This window comes from Eschrichtius robustus, chromosome 7 (assembly GCF_028021215.1).
Source record: "Eschrichtius robustus isolate mEscRob2 chromosome 7, mEscRob2.pri, whole genome shotgun sequence".
NCBI classification, from domain to species: Eukaryota; Metazoa; Chordata; class Mammalia; order Artiodactyla; family Eschrichtiidae; genus Eschrichtius; species Eschrichtius robustus.
This window is the reverse complement of record NC_090830.1, coordinates 102,256,630-102,269,337: the sequence shown is the minus strand read 5'-3', so window position 1 is coordinate 102,269,337 and position 12,708 is coordinate 102,256,630. Positions and strand designations below refer to the sequence as shown.

Below are 12,708 nucleotides of genomic sequence, written 5' to 3'. Positions count from 1 at the left end.
AATAACCACATGAAAACATATTCAACATCTTTAGACATTAGGTAAATGCAAATATCTATTTGATACCAATACATAAAAATAACCATACAATGGATACAGTACATCCATACAATGGAATATAGTTTAGAACTAAAAGCAAATGAACCATCAAGCCATGACAAGACATGGAGGATGCCATGACAAGACGTTAGATGCCTATTGCTAAGTGAAAGAAGCCAATCTGAAATAGCTACTGTATAATCCCAGCTATATGATACTCTGGAAAAGGCAACAGTTTGGAGACAGTTAAAAGATCAGTGGTTACTGGGGGTGAGGGAGAGACAAACAGGTGAAACACATGAATTTTAGGGCAGTGAAAATACACTGTATGATACCATAATGATGGCTACCTGTCATTACACATTTGTTCAAACCTACAGAATGTACAACACCAAGAGTGAACCACAGTGTAACTATATAGCAAGGACTCTGGGCGATTATCATGTGTCATCATGTGTCAAAGTAGATTCATCAGTTGTAACAAATGCACCACTCTGGTAGGAGATGTGAATAATGAGGGAAGTTATATGGGGGTAGAGGGTATATGGAAAATCACTGTACCCTCTGCTCATTTTTGCTGTAAACATAAAACTGTTCTAAAAAATAGTCTGTTTAAAAACAAATAAATAAATAAATAGATGGACGACACCAAGTGTTGGTGAGGACGTGGAGAAACTCAACTCTCCTACACTGCTGCTGAGAATATAAAATGCTATTATCACTTGGGAAAAGTTTGGTAGTTTCTTAAAAATGATCCAGCCATTCCAATCCTAGGTATTTATCCAAGGGAAAAAAAATAAAGGAAATATATGTCCATATAAAGATTTGTACACAAAAGTTCCTAGAAGCTTTGTAATAGCCAGAAACTATAAACACAAATGTCCATCAGCAAGTGAACGGATAAATGGATAAACGAATTGTGGCATATCTAAACAATGGACAATAAAAAGGAATTACCTATTGATATATACAACATGCATAAAACTCAAAATAATTATGCTTAGTAAGAAAAGAGTACATACTTTATGATTACATTTATATAAAGCTCTACAAGTACAAACTAATGTTTGATCAGCGGTTACTTGGAGGTGAGATGGGAGGGAGGGATTACAAGGAGGCACAAGGAAACCTTTAGGGGTAATGGAAATATTCACTATCTTGACTGTAGTGACAGTCTCACAAGCATATGCATTATGTCAAAACTTGTCAAAGACTATACTTCAAATCTGTACAGTTTATTGTATCTTGATTTTACTTCAATAAAGCTGTTAAAAATATAATTTACAATAGCATCAAATGCTATGAAATGCTTAAGAATATATTTAACAGAAGATATTGAAGGCCCCTACACTGGCCTTCAACAAAAGAAGTATAAAACATTGCTAAAACCTTAAAGACCTAAATAAATTGAGAAATATACCACAATCGTGAATTAAAACTCTCCAATATTATTAAAATATCAATTCTCTACAAATTGATTCATAGATTCAATGCAATCGCAGTCAAAAATCCCAGTAGGCTGTTGTGTAGAAACTGGTAAGTCAATTCTAAAATTTATGAATATATTTACAAAGAACCTAGAAAAGGCAAAATATTCCTAAAAAAGAAAAGCAAAGTTAGAGAATTCACACTACCTGATTTCACGTATTATTATAAACCTACAGAAATAGACAGTGTAAGTATAGGCATAAGGATAAGCAAATAGGTCAATGAAAGAGAATAATCCAGAAATAGATCCACACATAGATACACAGCCATTTGATTATCAATAAAGACACCAAAACAATTTAATGTGGAAAAGAAAGTCTTTTCAACACATAATGTTAAATAACTAGATAAATGGAGGTTAAAAAAAAAAAAAAATCAACCAACCAATCAACCTGGATCCCTACATCAACTATACACAAAAACTAATTCAAGATGGATAACAAATATAACCATTAAAACAGAAGCTCTAACCATTTCTAGAAGAAAATGTTTTAACAAACCTTCACCACCTTGGGCAAAGATTTCTGAGGACTTACAAAAGAAATCACCGTAAAAGAAAAAAAAGTTAAATTAGACTTCTTTAACATTAAAAACCTCTATTAATCAAGACTATTGATCTGATAAAGGATATGTATCTACAATGCATGAAGAACTCTCACAAATCAGTAATAAGACGAACAACCTAATTTTTTTAAGTAGGGAAATGATTTGAAGAGACATTTTACAAGAGAAGGTATAGGAATAGCCAAGAAATACTTGAAAAAGTGCTCATTTAGGGAAATGCAGACTAGAACCACAACAAGGTACTACTACACACTCATAAAATTACCAAGTGTTGGCAAATAGGTGGAAGAACCGGAACCTGCATACATTGCTGGTGCTGGTACAGTCGCTTTGGAAGACAGTTTCAGTTTTCTTATGAAGTTAAATATGCACTTACCATGTGACCCACAATTACTCGTAAGTATCTACCCAAGAGAAATGAAAACATAAGTTCACAGAGAGGCTTGCACATAAACTTTCAGAGAAGCATTATTTATAATGGTCCCAAAATGGAAATCACTCATATAGCCATCAAACTGTAAATGGATATGTGGCATATCTGCACAATGAACTACTATTCAGCAATAAAAAGTAACAAATTACTGACACATGATGCGTGATGAATCTCAAAAACATCATGCTAAGTAGGGATCAGCAAATTTTTTGTGTGTAAAGAAACACTTAATATTTTAGGCTCTAGAGGCCCTACAGTCTGTCACAACTACTCAACTCTGCCACTCTGTTGCAAAAGCAGACCTAGAAAATAAGTAAACCAATGAATATGACTTGTGATATTTGAATTCCATATAATTTTTATGTCATGAAACATGATTTTTCTTTTGATTTTTTTTCTTCAACCATTTAAAAATGTAAAAACCATTCTTAGCTTGTAAGCAATACAAAAACAGGCAATACAAAACCAGGCCATTATTTACCAACCCTTGTATGATATGAAGGAAGGCACACACAAAAGTCTAGTAATGTATAATTCCATTTATACACCAAGAGGCATTTATCCCTTCTTCTCTTTTCTTTATCTATGATTAAATGAGCTAAAGTAAAAGAGCCTAGCACATGATGGGTATTAAATAATTATTATCCTTCTATCTATGTTCCCTATACTCCTCTTTCCCCCTCCATCTTTCTTTATAAAATGGGTTCGTCCATCTCTCTAAGGCATCGAAGTTAATAATCTAATCTGTAATAAATAGAGTATAAATGGATTGAAAGTAAATGTATAAGAAAAAGTCTATAAACACAGCAAACATAGTGACAGTAGGTAGGGTAGTAGAAAGACTTATTTCTTAAATACTACTAAGTTAATTTTTTTTTAATCTGCATTATTTTTTAAACTAAGGCCTGCAATTCCTAGGGGCATAGTGGAATATTTTACATTTCTGAGGGAACCACAGCAGTACTTGACACATGTTGAACACCATGAACTATTAGCTTGAAGAAGTTCAGTTTCAACCTTAGATCACACTATTTCTTTTGATAATGTCATATGTTAGTGAAGCTGGATCTTCCAGTGGTGGTTGTGATAAAAAGCAAGTACGACCCCAAAACAATGAAGAATAGGAAATGCAGGTGGCAGTGTCTAATTTGATTCCAAAGCTTGAGAAGTTGTGCAGCACCCAAAATGCACATATAGCCCATTAGTAAGTAACCGTGGTTATTGAAAACTAATATTTAAAAATTTCATAAGTTATTTTTTTCTCAAATGGCTACTAGGTCAGGGCATAAAGAGTCATTAGGATGTCTGCACCTACTATGTGAAAAGGAACTGTTATGTATTTAGGGCACCATGAAAAAATTGCTGAGATATAAGTTTGCCTTAAACCTACAAAGTTTGGAAAGCTCTGCTCTAGTTGTACCTGTCCACAAGTGTGTGTGTGTGTGTGTGTGTGTGTGCCCATTTGCACTCAATCATGATAATCAACATAATACTTTCCTTGTACTTACCTCAGTGCTTGAAGCAACTAAGGAAAATTCACGAGAGAGGTCAAGCTTAATGCCATCAAAATTTATTTCCGAAGGCCTTGCAACTGGGTCAGCACTGAAAACATAAGATGGTCTAGGCACCCCATCTTGATTTACATTAGATTCCATTCTGCAAGAATAACAGTAACTTCCTTAGATAACCTTAATAAATCAGCATATAAGCTATCCATAGTTTATAAAGTCTGTGAGTCCAGCCCACTACTTCTTGCCATGTAACTACATTTCCAAAAGGAGAACATTAGACTATTTCATCTATAACATGATGACCCATGGAAAAGACAAAAGACAATTATTTACAGATTCTAAATCAAATAATACTGGCTACAGCCTACCACTACTATTCATGTGCTGCAACCTATGGGTAGATTCAGCCAAAGAGATTTCATGAGTAAAGGTAATCCATAAAGTAAGAGAGTATAAAACATTCAGACTCTGCCTGAAATCCTCTCAGAAATCAAACAGTAAGGGCGGAGTAAATTATAACCTTGTGTTATTTTAGTTATTTAGTGTCTTCTGAAGAATGTTACTTACAGACTTTGTAATGTTTTAGCAATTAGGAGTCAGTAATCTAGACAATTACTTTCAACTGAATTCTTCCAAATAATGCAAGTAAAAAGTGAAATAACGTATGTGAACATATTCAAAACAGTACCTGATACATCACAGGTCTTAAAAAAATAAGGTGAACATGGAATAATGCATCAGTAAACTATTACAACTAAATTAAACATCAAGTCACTAAATTTAAAGGTAAACTTAGGGGTAACCTTCACTGATAAAATATTAACATTAAGTGATACACACACACAATGGAATATTACTCAGCTATTAAAAAGAATGAAATCTTGCCATTTGCAACAACATAGTTTGAACTTGAGGGTATTATGCTAAGTGAAATAAGTCAGACAAAAACAAGAACCATATAAAAAAAAATTAACGTTAAAATATTTACTGAGAATCTATAGGTGCACAATACCAGGGAGAAATAGAGAGACCACTCTATTCTTTGAATATTATAAAATATTCAGAACAGTGACTGCCCACTAGAGTTCCTGCTTCAAGAAGGTAGTTAGTAATGGGCAACCATGGGGGTTAAATAAATGAGCCAAAGATGGCCCCTGTATACTGGCCCTGCGTTGTTTACTTCTTCACAGCAGGCCAAGATCATTAGTTCAAAAACCCAGTGAGGTGTCAAACTCAAATTTTTACACATCTGTTTGCTTTACATATAGCCAAAATAAGCTCATTTTTAGCCATTTAGAGCCCAACTGGTTCCCACATCCCATGAAACTGCACCCAACCATCTGCTAGCCACAGATGAAATCCAGGACGATAAGACCCCAAGCCACTGCTACCCTTTGGAGTTCTCTGACATAGTGACTGGCTACTGTGCTGCTGAGCAATATCACTTACCCAGAGTTCCCTCTCCTATTACCCCCACCCCTCCCCAATTCCCTTACCCTCTTCCCCTTCTAGGTGACTGGCCCTTCACTCTAGTCTCTGGAAAGTCTCATGCTGTGGGCAACTTCCCAAGCACGCAATCCTGTCAAAGCGCTACCCCAGTAAAGCTCCTCGTGTGTTACTGCCACCTTGCAGTGTATCTTTTCCCTTGATCAGTCCTGAAACCCCCCAAATTCAATACAACAGGGCTGTTTTTGGTTTTGTTTTTCCTAAACTGCAAAAAGAGTTAAAGAAATTACACGTTTACCTTCAACAAAACCCAGCAAACTACAAGATCACCCAATCATACAATGAAGTAAGTTTAATATCTTTATTGCTTTTTTTATTGTATAATCAGCGATGTAATCAAAATGAGAAAATTACTTAAATGCAGTCTGATAGAGTATTTCAAACATGCAATTTATGGGTGAAAATTAAGAAAAAAGGTATCTGATAGAATAAAAAATAATCACTGATCTAGAATATGGGAGAAAAGTGTGCAAAAAAATGAAAGTACCGGCTTGACCTTTCATAACTCAAATTTCATAGAAATGCCCAGGAAACTGGAAGGTAAGCTTCAATCTTTGCCTGCAATTAATTTTTGGTTAAAAAAAACATATTGGTAAGTCTTTTATGAAATTACTAAGTTAAAAAGAATATTGTACCTCCTTAAAAAAGTAAGGTTACAGTAGTTTGCACGTGCTCATATGTTCAGTTTTCAATGAATAAACTGCCTCTTAACAATTATAAAATTAATGAGATGTACTATCACTTCCTGTACTTTTAGTTAACTTCTACTTACGTGTGGCCTCCCCAACTAGACTAGAAACTTCTTGAGGGCAAGGACCTTGTCTTATACTACTCTGTATCCCCTACAACAAATTCAGAGATTTAATGTGATAAAAACTCCGTGTATAGTGGCTTAATAATAATAAATAAAATCCTCTCTGCAAAAAAAAAAAAAAAAAAAATTGGTCTTACTCTTTTCTTATATTATCTTTAGCAACAGCAAGGTTCAAGACCTCATTTCTCATTTCAGAAGGCTGTTCCCACGACTGAGAAACAGCATATTTTATCTTCTCTCCAGTGAGATTTCATGGTTGAAGACTGATGAAAAATAAAATCTGCTACTGAATGACGTTTCTGAATGTCATCCACAAAATATAGTCTCAAAAAAAAAGTCTTCACAACTGATGAGTCCTTTACATTATTTTGCAAGCTTAAGTCTCAGGTCTTGGACATCTAATAAAAAGTACACACTGTTATGCTGCTTCGGGGTGAACATGCTACCTTGTTTTAAGAACAAAAACAAACCTGAATTTGATCACCTTGGGAATTAAAAACAAGCTAACCTATAAGGCATGACCTTTTGTCAATTAGTCCTTCAGTAAGGAATACTAAAGAACTGCACCAGTCAGGAATCACTGATCCAAAAAGTAGAACGAGATGGGGGAAACCTCCCAAACTGGGGGATGACAGCAGTCATTGCACTCGTCACACACACCCCCTTCCGCTTAGCACTGCAAAGCCCAAGAAGGGCGAGCCCCGGGCACCGGCAGCAGCCTGTAAATAACTGCACAGACGGCCACCATCCCTCCCAAATAACAGCACGTCACTTGCCGAGCAAACTGCTCACCTTAGGGATTCAGGGCACCAGATCTGGCGATGGAGGCCTGATCCTCAACACTAACAGAAGCAACAATAATAAACATATTAATGATTGCAAATACTTAGTGCCTACTATACACCGGCACTTTCTAACAGGTTTACACATTATCATTTTATCTTCATAAGAGCCCGAAGAGGTAGGTTCTATTATTACCCCCTCTTACAGATGAGGTAACTGGCCCAGAAAGATTAAAGACGTTGCCTTGCGTCACACAGCCAATAAGCGGCGGAGACGAGATTTAAATCCTAACGCGAGTACAACGGCTCAACCCCCCAAAGCGCACCCGGTGGCCCAGGCGTCTTCATTGCTCCGCAACCCAGTTCCTGAGAGTGACCTCAAGGGTGTCCCGAGCCCCGTCGGAAGGTGCTCACACTGCCTGAGACCTTTCCTCACCTCACCTGGTATGTGCGCAGTCCCCCACCTCCTTCCGCGTACCCTCACTCTCAAACGTTGCCCGGCCGGCCCAACCTGGGAGCTTCACCGACTTATTTTCGTTTTCAAATTCAAACGGAACGCTGGGAGTGGGCGGAGCTTCCGGAACGACGCCCCGGAGCGCCGCCGGCTAGAGCTGTGGGCTTCCCACCCGCTCCCGGGAGAAGCTTTCAAACTTGGGGGCGGGTCTCGGAATGCCGGGCGACCAATGGGCGGAAGCGGCCTGGTGAGCGGCCAGTGGGCGGAGCTTCCCGCGGGGCTCTGCTTGCCGGGCTGGGTAGGGCGCTGCCTCGGGGCTGCGGTGGGTACCACCCTCTGTTGGCGGCGGCGCGGATCTCGGATTCCATCCTGGAGACAATAAAGACGTGGCGGAGTCCCCGAGGTGAGGTAGCTGCTACACTTAGCCCCGCGACTACACTAGGGACCAGCGGACGAATGGCGGGCCTTGTCCTTGCGGGCCGGAATAGGCTCCGCATCGGGAGAGTCACTTAGAACGAGCGCTGCCCGCACTCGGAGGGTCACTTCCTTCGCTGCATGATCCTACCTGTCGTCCACAGCGGCCCTCGTGGACGAGATACATTTTTCCCAGAAAAGATTTTCAAAAGCATTCTTTCTCTTTTTGTTTTTTTGTTTTTGCCATTCTGAAAATATAAAGCAACTACCGGCGTGAGGCGCTGTACTGTGACAATCTTCCATGCATAGGCAAGGTCTTTGCAGTGCCCGAAATGTAAGTGCCAGTACATCTTATCTGCTTCTTTTAAAGTGATCCTCTTCTTTTGATGCGGGGTTATTACAGTCATATGACAAGTATTTGCTACTTAGGCCATCTCTCCTTGCTGTACTTCATTTTAAAGAAAAGTAACTGCTAACGTTAGTTGAGCACTTACCTTGTGCCAGTCATGGTGCTTAAGCTTTTAAAACTGATTGTCGTACTGATCCTGAGAACAACCCTGTGAGGTAGGTACTGTTATTATAACCCTTTTATAGGTTTTGAGAAAACTGAGTTCATATGATTAAGTAATTTGCTCAAAGGCATACAGCTATTAATGGTGGAACTGGGATTTTAAACTCAGCTGAATGACTTCAAGACCCACCCTCTCACATGTGATCTTATTTTTGACTCTTACTTGGTTAGTAGCATTTTTAGAATAGTACCTGGTTTGATGAGCTTACTGTCTTCCTTTTCTTATTCTATATTTATATTTCCCATAACCTCCCCCTTCCTTCTCTAACTTTCCACTGTCTCCTTAATTCGGTTTGCCTTCTTTATCCACAAAAGAATCATATTTGTGGTGAGCCAGTTTGGAGTAGAGAAGAGGATGCAGGACCAGGAGTAAAAATGAACAGAGAAAGTAGGTGTGAAAGGGAAGAAAGGAGGGAAGATAGAATAAAACTGTGTTTTACTGTTCCGGCTGGAACTTAAGTCTTTAGGGGCCTCTGTGTCAAAGTCTCCATTTCTCCTTCAGGCACTTCTACCCCTAAATCTGCCCTTCCTGCTGTACCTCATAATGCCTTTATTGCTTTTACTAGCTGTTACTGATTTCCAGCTCTTGAGCCCTCCAGGTGCTACATTTATTTATGTTCAGCAAAACAGACCCTAACCCTCCAGGAGCTTATATTCTAATAATTGAGAAAAAATTGCAAAGACAAATAATTGAGAAATTACAACTATACTGAGTGGTTTGAAAGAAATGTTTAGAGCTGTAAGACTGTGTCACAGGGGAACCTGAGCAAATAATGTTTGATCTGGATCTCCAAGGGTCATTCGGCGTTAACTAGGTTTAAAAAGGAGAGGGGTAAGCACTCCAGGCCTAGGGAACGTAATACCAGGCACAGGGGCAGGATAATACTATACAAAATCCAATGGATTCTTTGTCTTATTTTATTCTAGCTCCCAGAAGCATTCCACACAGTTTGTTTCATCCACACAGTTAAATGTTTCAGCCTTGAAACTTCACTTGGCCTCTGGGTCAGCAAAAGGTCATTCTCTCCTTGTTTACTCTTAACCTTAATAGCTGCCCAGCTTAGTCTCCTTTTCTGTCTCTTCTACCTAAGCTGTAAATTATGGGAACCCTCAGAGCTTGGTTTTGAGCTTCCCCTCTCCCCCACCTTTTTCTCTCCTCTACAGTATTCCTCTTGGCAAACTCATCAACTCCCATGGATTTAAATATCTTTATACTGATAACTCCTAAATTCCTTATCCTCCCCAGACCTCTCCTCTGAACTTCAACCAAATGCAAATATCTCATTATCCACTTACCATCTCCACCTGGATGTATAACAGACATCTCTAACTTAACATATTCAGTATGGGACCTTGATTTTTCATTCCAAAACTTAAAGCCTCTCCTCCCAAATCTCTGTCTCGGTAAATGACACCACCATGTATCTACCCAGTTACTCATGAGAAAGAATCATTTTGAGTCTTCCTTTTCCCTCACCACTCTCATCCAGCTCATAAATGTATCTGTAGTACTTTTGTGTAGTAAGTGAAATAAATGCTCCTTTCCCTTTTCATTGCTCCGACCACTGCAGCCTCCCATCTGGTCTACCTGCTTCAGGTCCTGTTCTCCATTCTTTATAGGGCAATGAAACCAATCTTAAAATGGAAATGATCATGTCAGTCCCTAGCTTAAAGCCCTTCAATGAATTTTTAGAATAAAATAATATTTATATGGTTCAGTGAAGAAAAGGTGCAAAAGAATATACAAAGTATGCTAACTTTTGTGTAAGCAAGAAGGAGAAATGAGAGTCTACATACTTATATGTATGTATACCACACACCCGTTTTTGGCCTATTTTTGAAGATAGAAATACAAAAACTATAAAACAGAAAATTAGTTGAAAATGGTTATCTATAGGGGATGGGAATATTTTGCAAGGATTAGTGATGGGAGTGTGGCTCTCTGAATAAACTTCTTTTTAAAAAAAAGAGGACTTCCCTGGTGGCTTGGTGGTTAAGAATCCGCCTGCCAATGCAGGGGACATGGGTTTGATCCCTGGTCCTGGAAGATCCCACATGCCGCAAAGCAGCTAAGCCCATGTACCACAACTACTGAGCCTGCGCTCTAGAGCCTGCAAGCCACAACTACTGAGCCCATGTGCCACAACTACTGAAGCCCGTGTGCCTAGACCCTGTGCTCCAAAACAAGAGAAGCCACTGCAATGAGAAGCCCAGGCACTGCAACGAAGAGTAGCCCCCGCTCACTGCAACTAGAGAAAGCCCGCGTGCAGCAATGAAGACCCAATGCAGTCAAAAATAAATAAATTTTAAAAAAAGAGTTTTGCCTTTTCAAAAAATTAAATCTAAAACAATGGAAATAAAAGCAAGCCCTAAAATTTAACACAAAGAAAAAGATGAACTTACCTGTATATCAAATTGTCAGCATAGCCACACAGAGAAAAAGAACTTGTTCAATTAACTTGAGCGTAGTACTCTATATATTGGAGTTAGGAGTTGTGGGATCCAATGTAAGAGCAAAAGAAATGCAAAGAAATCAATAACTTGGTTTAGTAGGTTTGATGTTGAAAGGGGTATTGGTTTAGTAATTTTGAATCTATTATACATGTGTTACAGGAAGAAGCAAAGGAGTAAATATATTCATGTTGTTTAGTACCAGGGTTCTCACTGTGGGAGAAGGGAAATAACAAATGTGGTATGATAGAAAGTAAGGAAGAACCCCATGATGACGGATTTGAGTTGGTAGTAGAATGACATTATTATTATTTTTTTTTTATCTTAATTGGGTCCACTGAGAGGGCCTGAAGGCCTGGAAGCCCTGGCACCCCAGTAACAATGAGCACCCCTAGGACCAAGCCACCCAAATGGTTTCTAAATACCATTTATCACTAAAAAGAACCAGTACTCCTTGGAGAAAAGGCTGATTCCAGGACTGGAGCAGGGAAATTATAAAGTGAGCCTAGAACATTCTTGTCAGAAAGCAAAGAAGTCCTTAGAGATTAATAGGGTCATTTCAAAAGGACACTGGATCTGGCCTAAAGGGGCTTCCACTAACCATGCTTGGAACAATTTGAACATCAAAAAGAATAAGAATAATGATGGTAATAGATTAAAACAGGTTTAATTTTTTAAGTCCTCTTCGTTAGGGGGATGGATGGGGGAGAAAAGGACTAACAATGAAAAGCTCTTCTTTACACAAGAATGCCAGTTAATGAATGCAAAAAGAATAATAAATTAAAATATTCCCCATATCGCAACTCCCATTGTAAAAATTGACATAGATAAAGCTTATCAAAGAATACTAAAACGATGGATAAAGGGTGCTAAACCATTGGCTAAAAGGTTGTTGGGGGAGCAGGATATTAACACTATCTCAAAGAATCACCCTAGAGGTTAACTCTTAATTAGGGGAAAAGGTAACTTTACAATGTAGAGATTTATTTATGAGACATACCTTAATCAAGTGAGGAAACATCACCAGTAATGGGACTGTCTATCACCTGGTACTATTTGTGCCAGCAGTGTTTAACCTGAATCTAATCATGAGGCAACAATCAGAAGGTAGAGCATCTTACAAGACAACAGACCCAGGCTTTTCAAAAATGTCAGTGTTCGGGAAAGAGAAAATCAAAAGGTGGTGGATTGCTTTAGTCAGGAGACAGATGTTGCTAAATGAAATTCATGAATCTTGATTGGTTCATAGATTTTTTTAAAAAGTAACTGCAAAACACAATTTGTGGACAATTGTGGAAATATAAATATGGACTACAACGTAGATGATACTGAATCAATATTAAATTTTGGACGTGTGATAATTTGTGACTATGTAGAAGCATGTCTTTGTTTTGGGAATATGTTTGCTTCAGTATTTAGCAGCAAAGTGTCACAGTGTCTGCAACTACTTACCTTCAGAAGATTTGGGGGAAAAATAAAACAAAAACAAAATAGAAAGATGTTAGGGAGAACAAAAGAACAGAGAACAGAGAAAACAGAACCAAAAAAGCAAATGTGGCAAAAAGTTAATAATTTGTGGATCTAAATAAAGGGTATAGCGATGTACATTGTGCCACTCTTTCAACTTTTAAAAACAGCTTGGAGCTTTTCTAAAATAAAAAGAAGAGGGAAAAAACTTTCT

The 12,708-nt window shown here is 38.2% G+C and overlaps 2 protein-coding genes across 14 annotated transcripts in view; one reads left to right on the top strand and one right to left on the bottom strand.

The window, feature by feature from the left end:
* Positions 1-7,705, bottom strand: part of KIF20B (kinesin family member 20B) — a 74,899-nt gene extending 67,194 nt beyond the window's left edge. For 3 of the 9 annotated variants that reach the window (XM_068548174.1, XM_068548182.1, XM_068548184.1), the window contains exon 1: positions 4,033-4,118. Coding sequence is in view for 6 of the 9 variants with exons in the window: in XM_068548179.1 (XP_068404280.1) it covers positions 4,033-4,179 (147 nt within the window). In the remaining 3 variants the exon portion in view is untranslated. Of the gene's footprint in view, positions 1-4,032; positions 4,181-7,147; positions 7,198-7,463; positions 7,489-7,573 lie in introns of those variants that run through there. The other 6 variants (XM_068548175.1, XM_068548183.1, XM_068548179.1 and 3 more) reach the window with 5 other exon arrangements.
* Positions 7,706-7,888: 183 nt separating this feature from the next.
* PANK1 (pantothenate kinase 1) overlaps positions 7,889-12,708 on the top strand; it is a 110,288-nt gene continuing 105,468 nt past the window's right edge. For 3 of the 5 annotated variants that reach the window (XM_068548163.1, XM_068548165.1, XM_068548164.1), the window contains exon 1: positions 7,889-7,994. Coding sequence is in view for 2 of the 5 variants with exons in the window: in XM_068548166.1 (XP_068404267.1) it covers positions 8,307-8,339 (33 nt within the window). In the remaining 3 variants the exon portion in view is untranslated. Of the gene's footprint in view, positions 8,000-8,267; positions 8,340-12,708 lie in introns of all 5 variants that reach the window. The other 2 variants (XM_068548166.1, XM_068548167.1) reach the window with 2 other exon arrangements.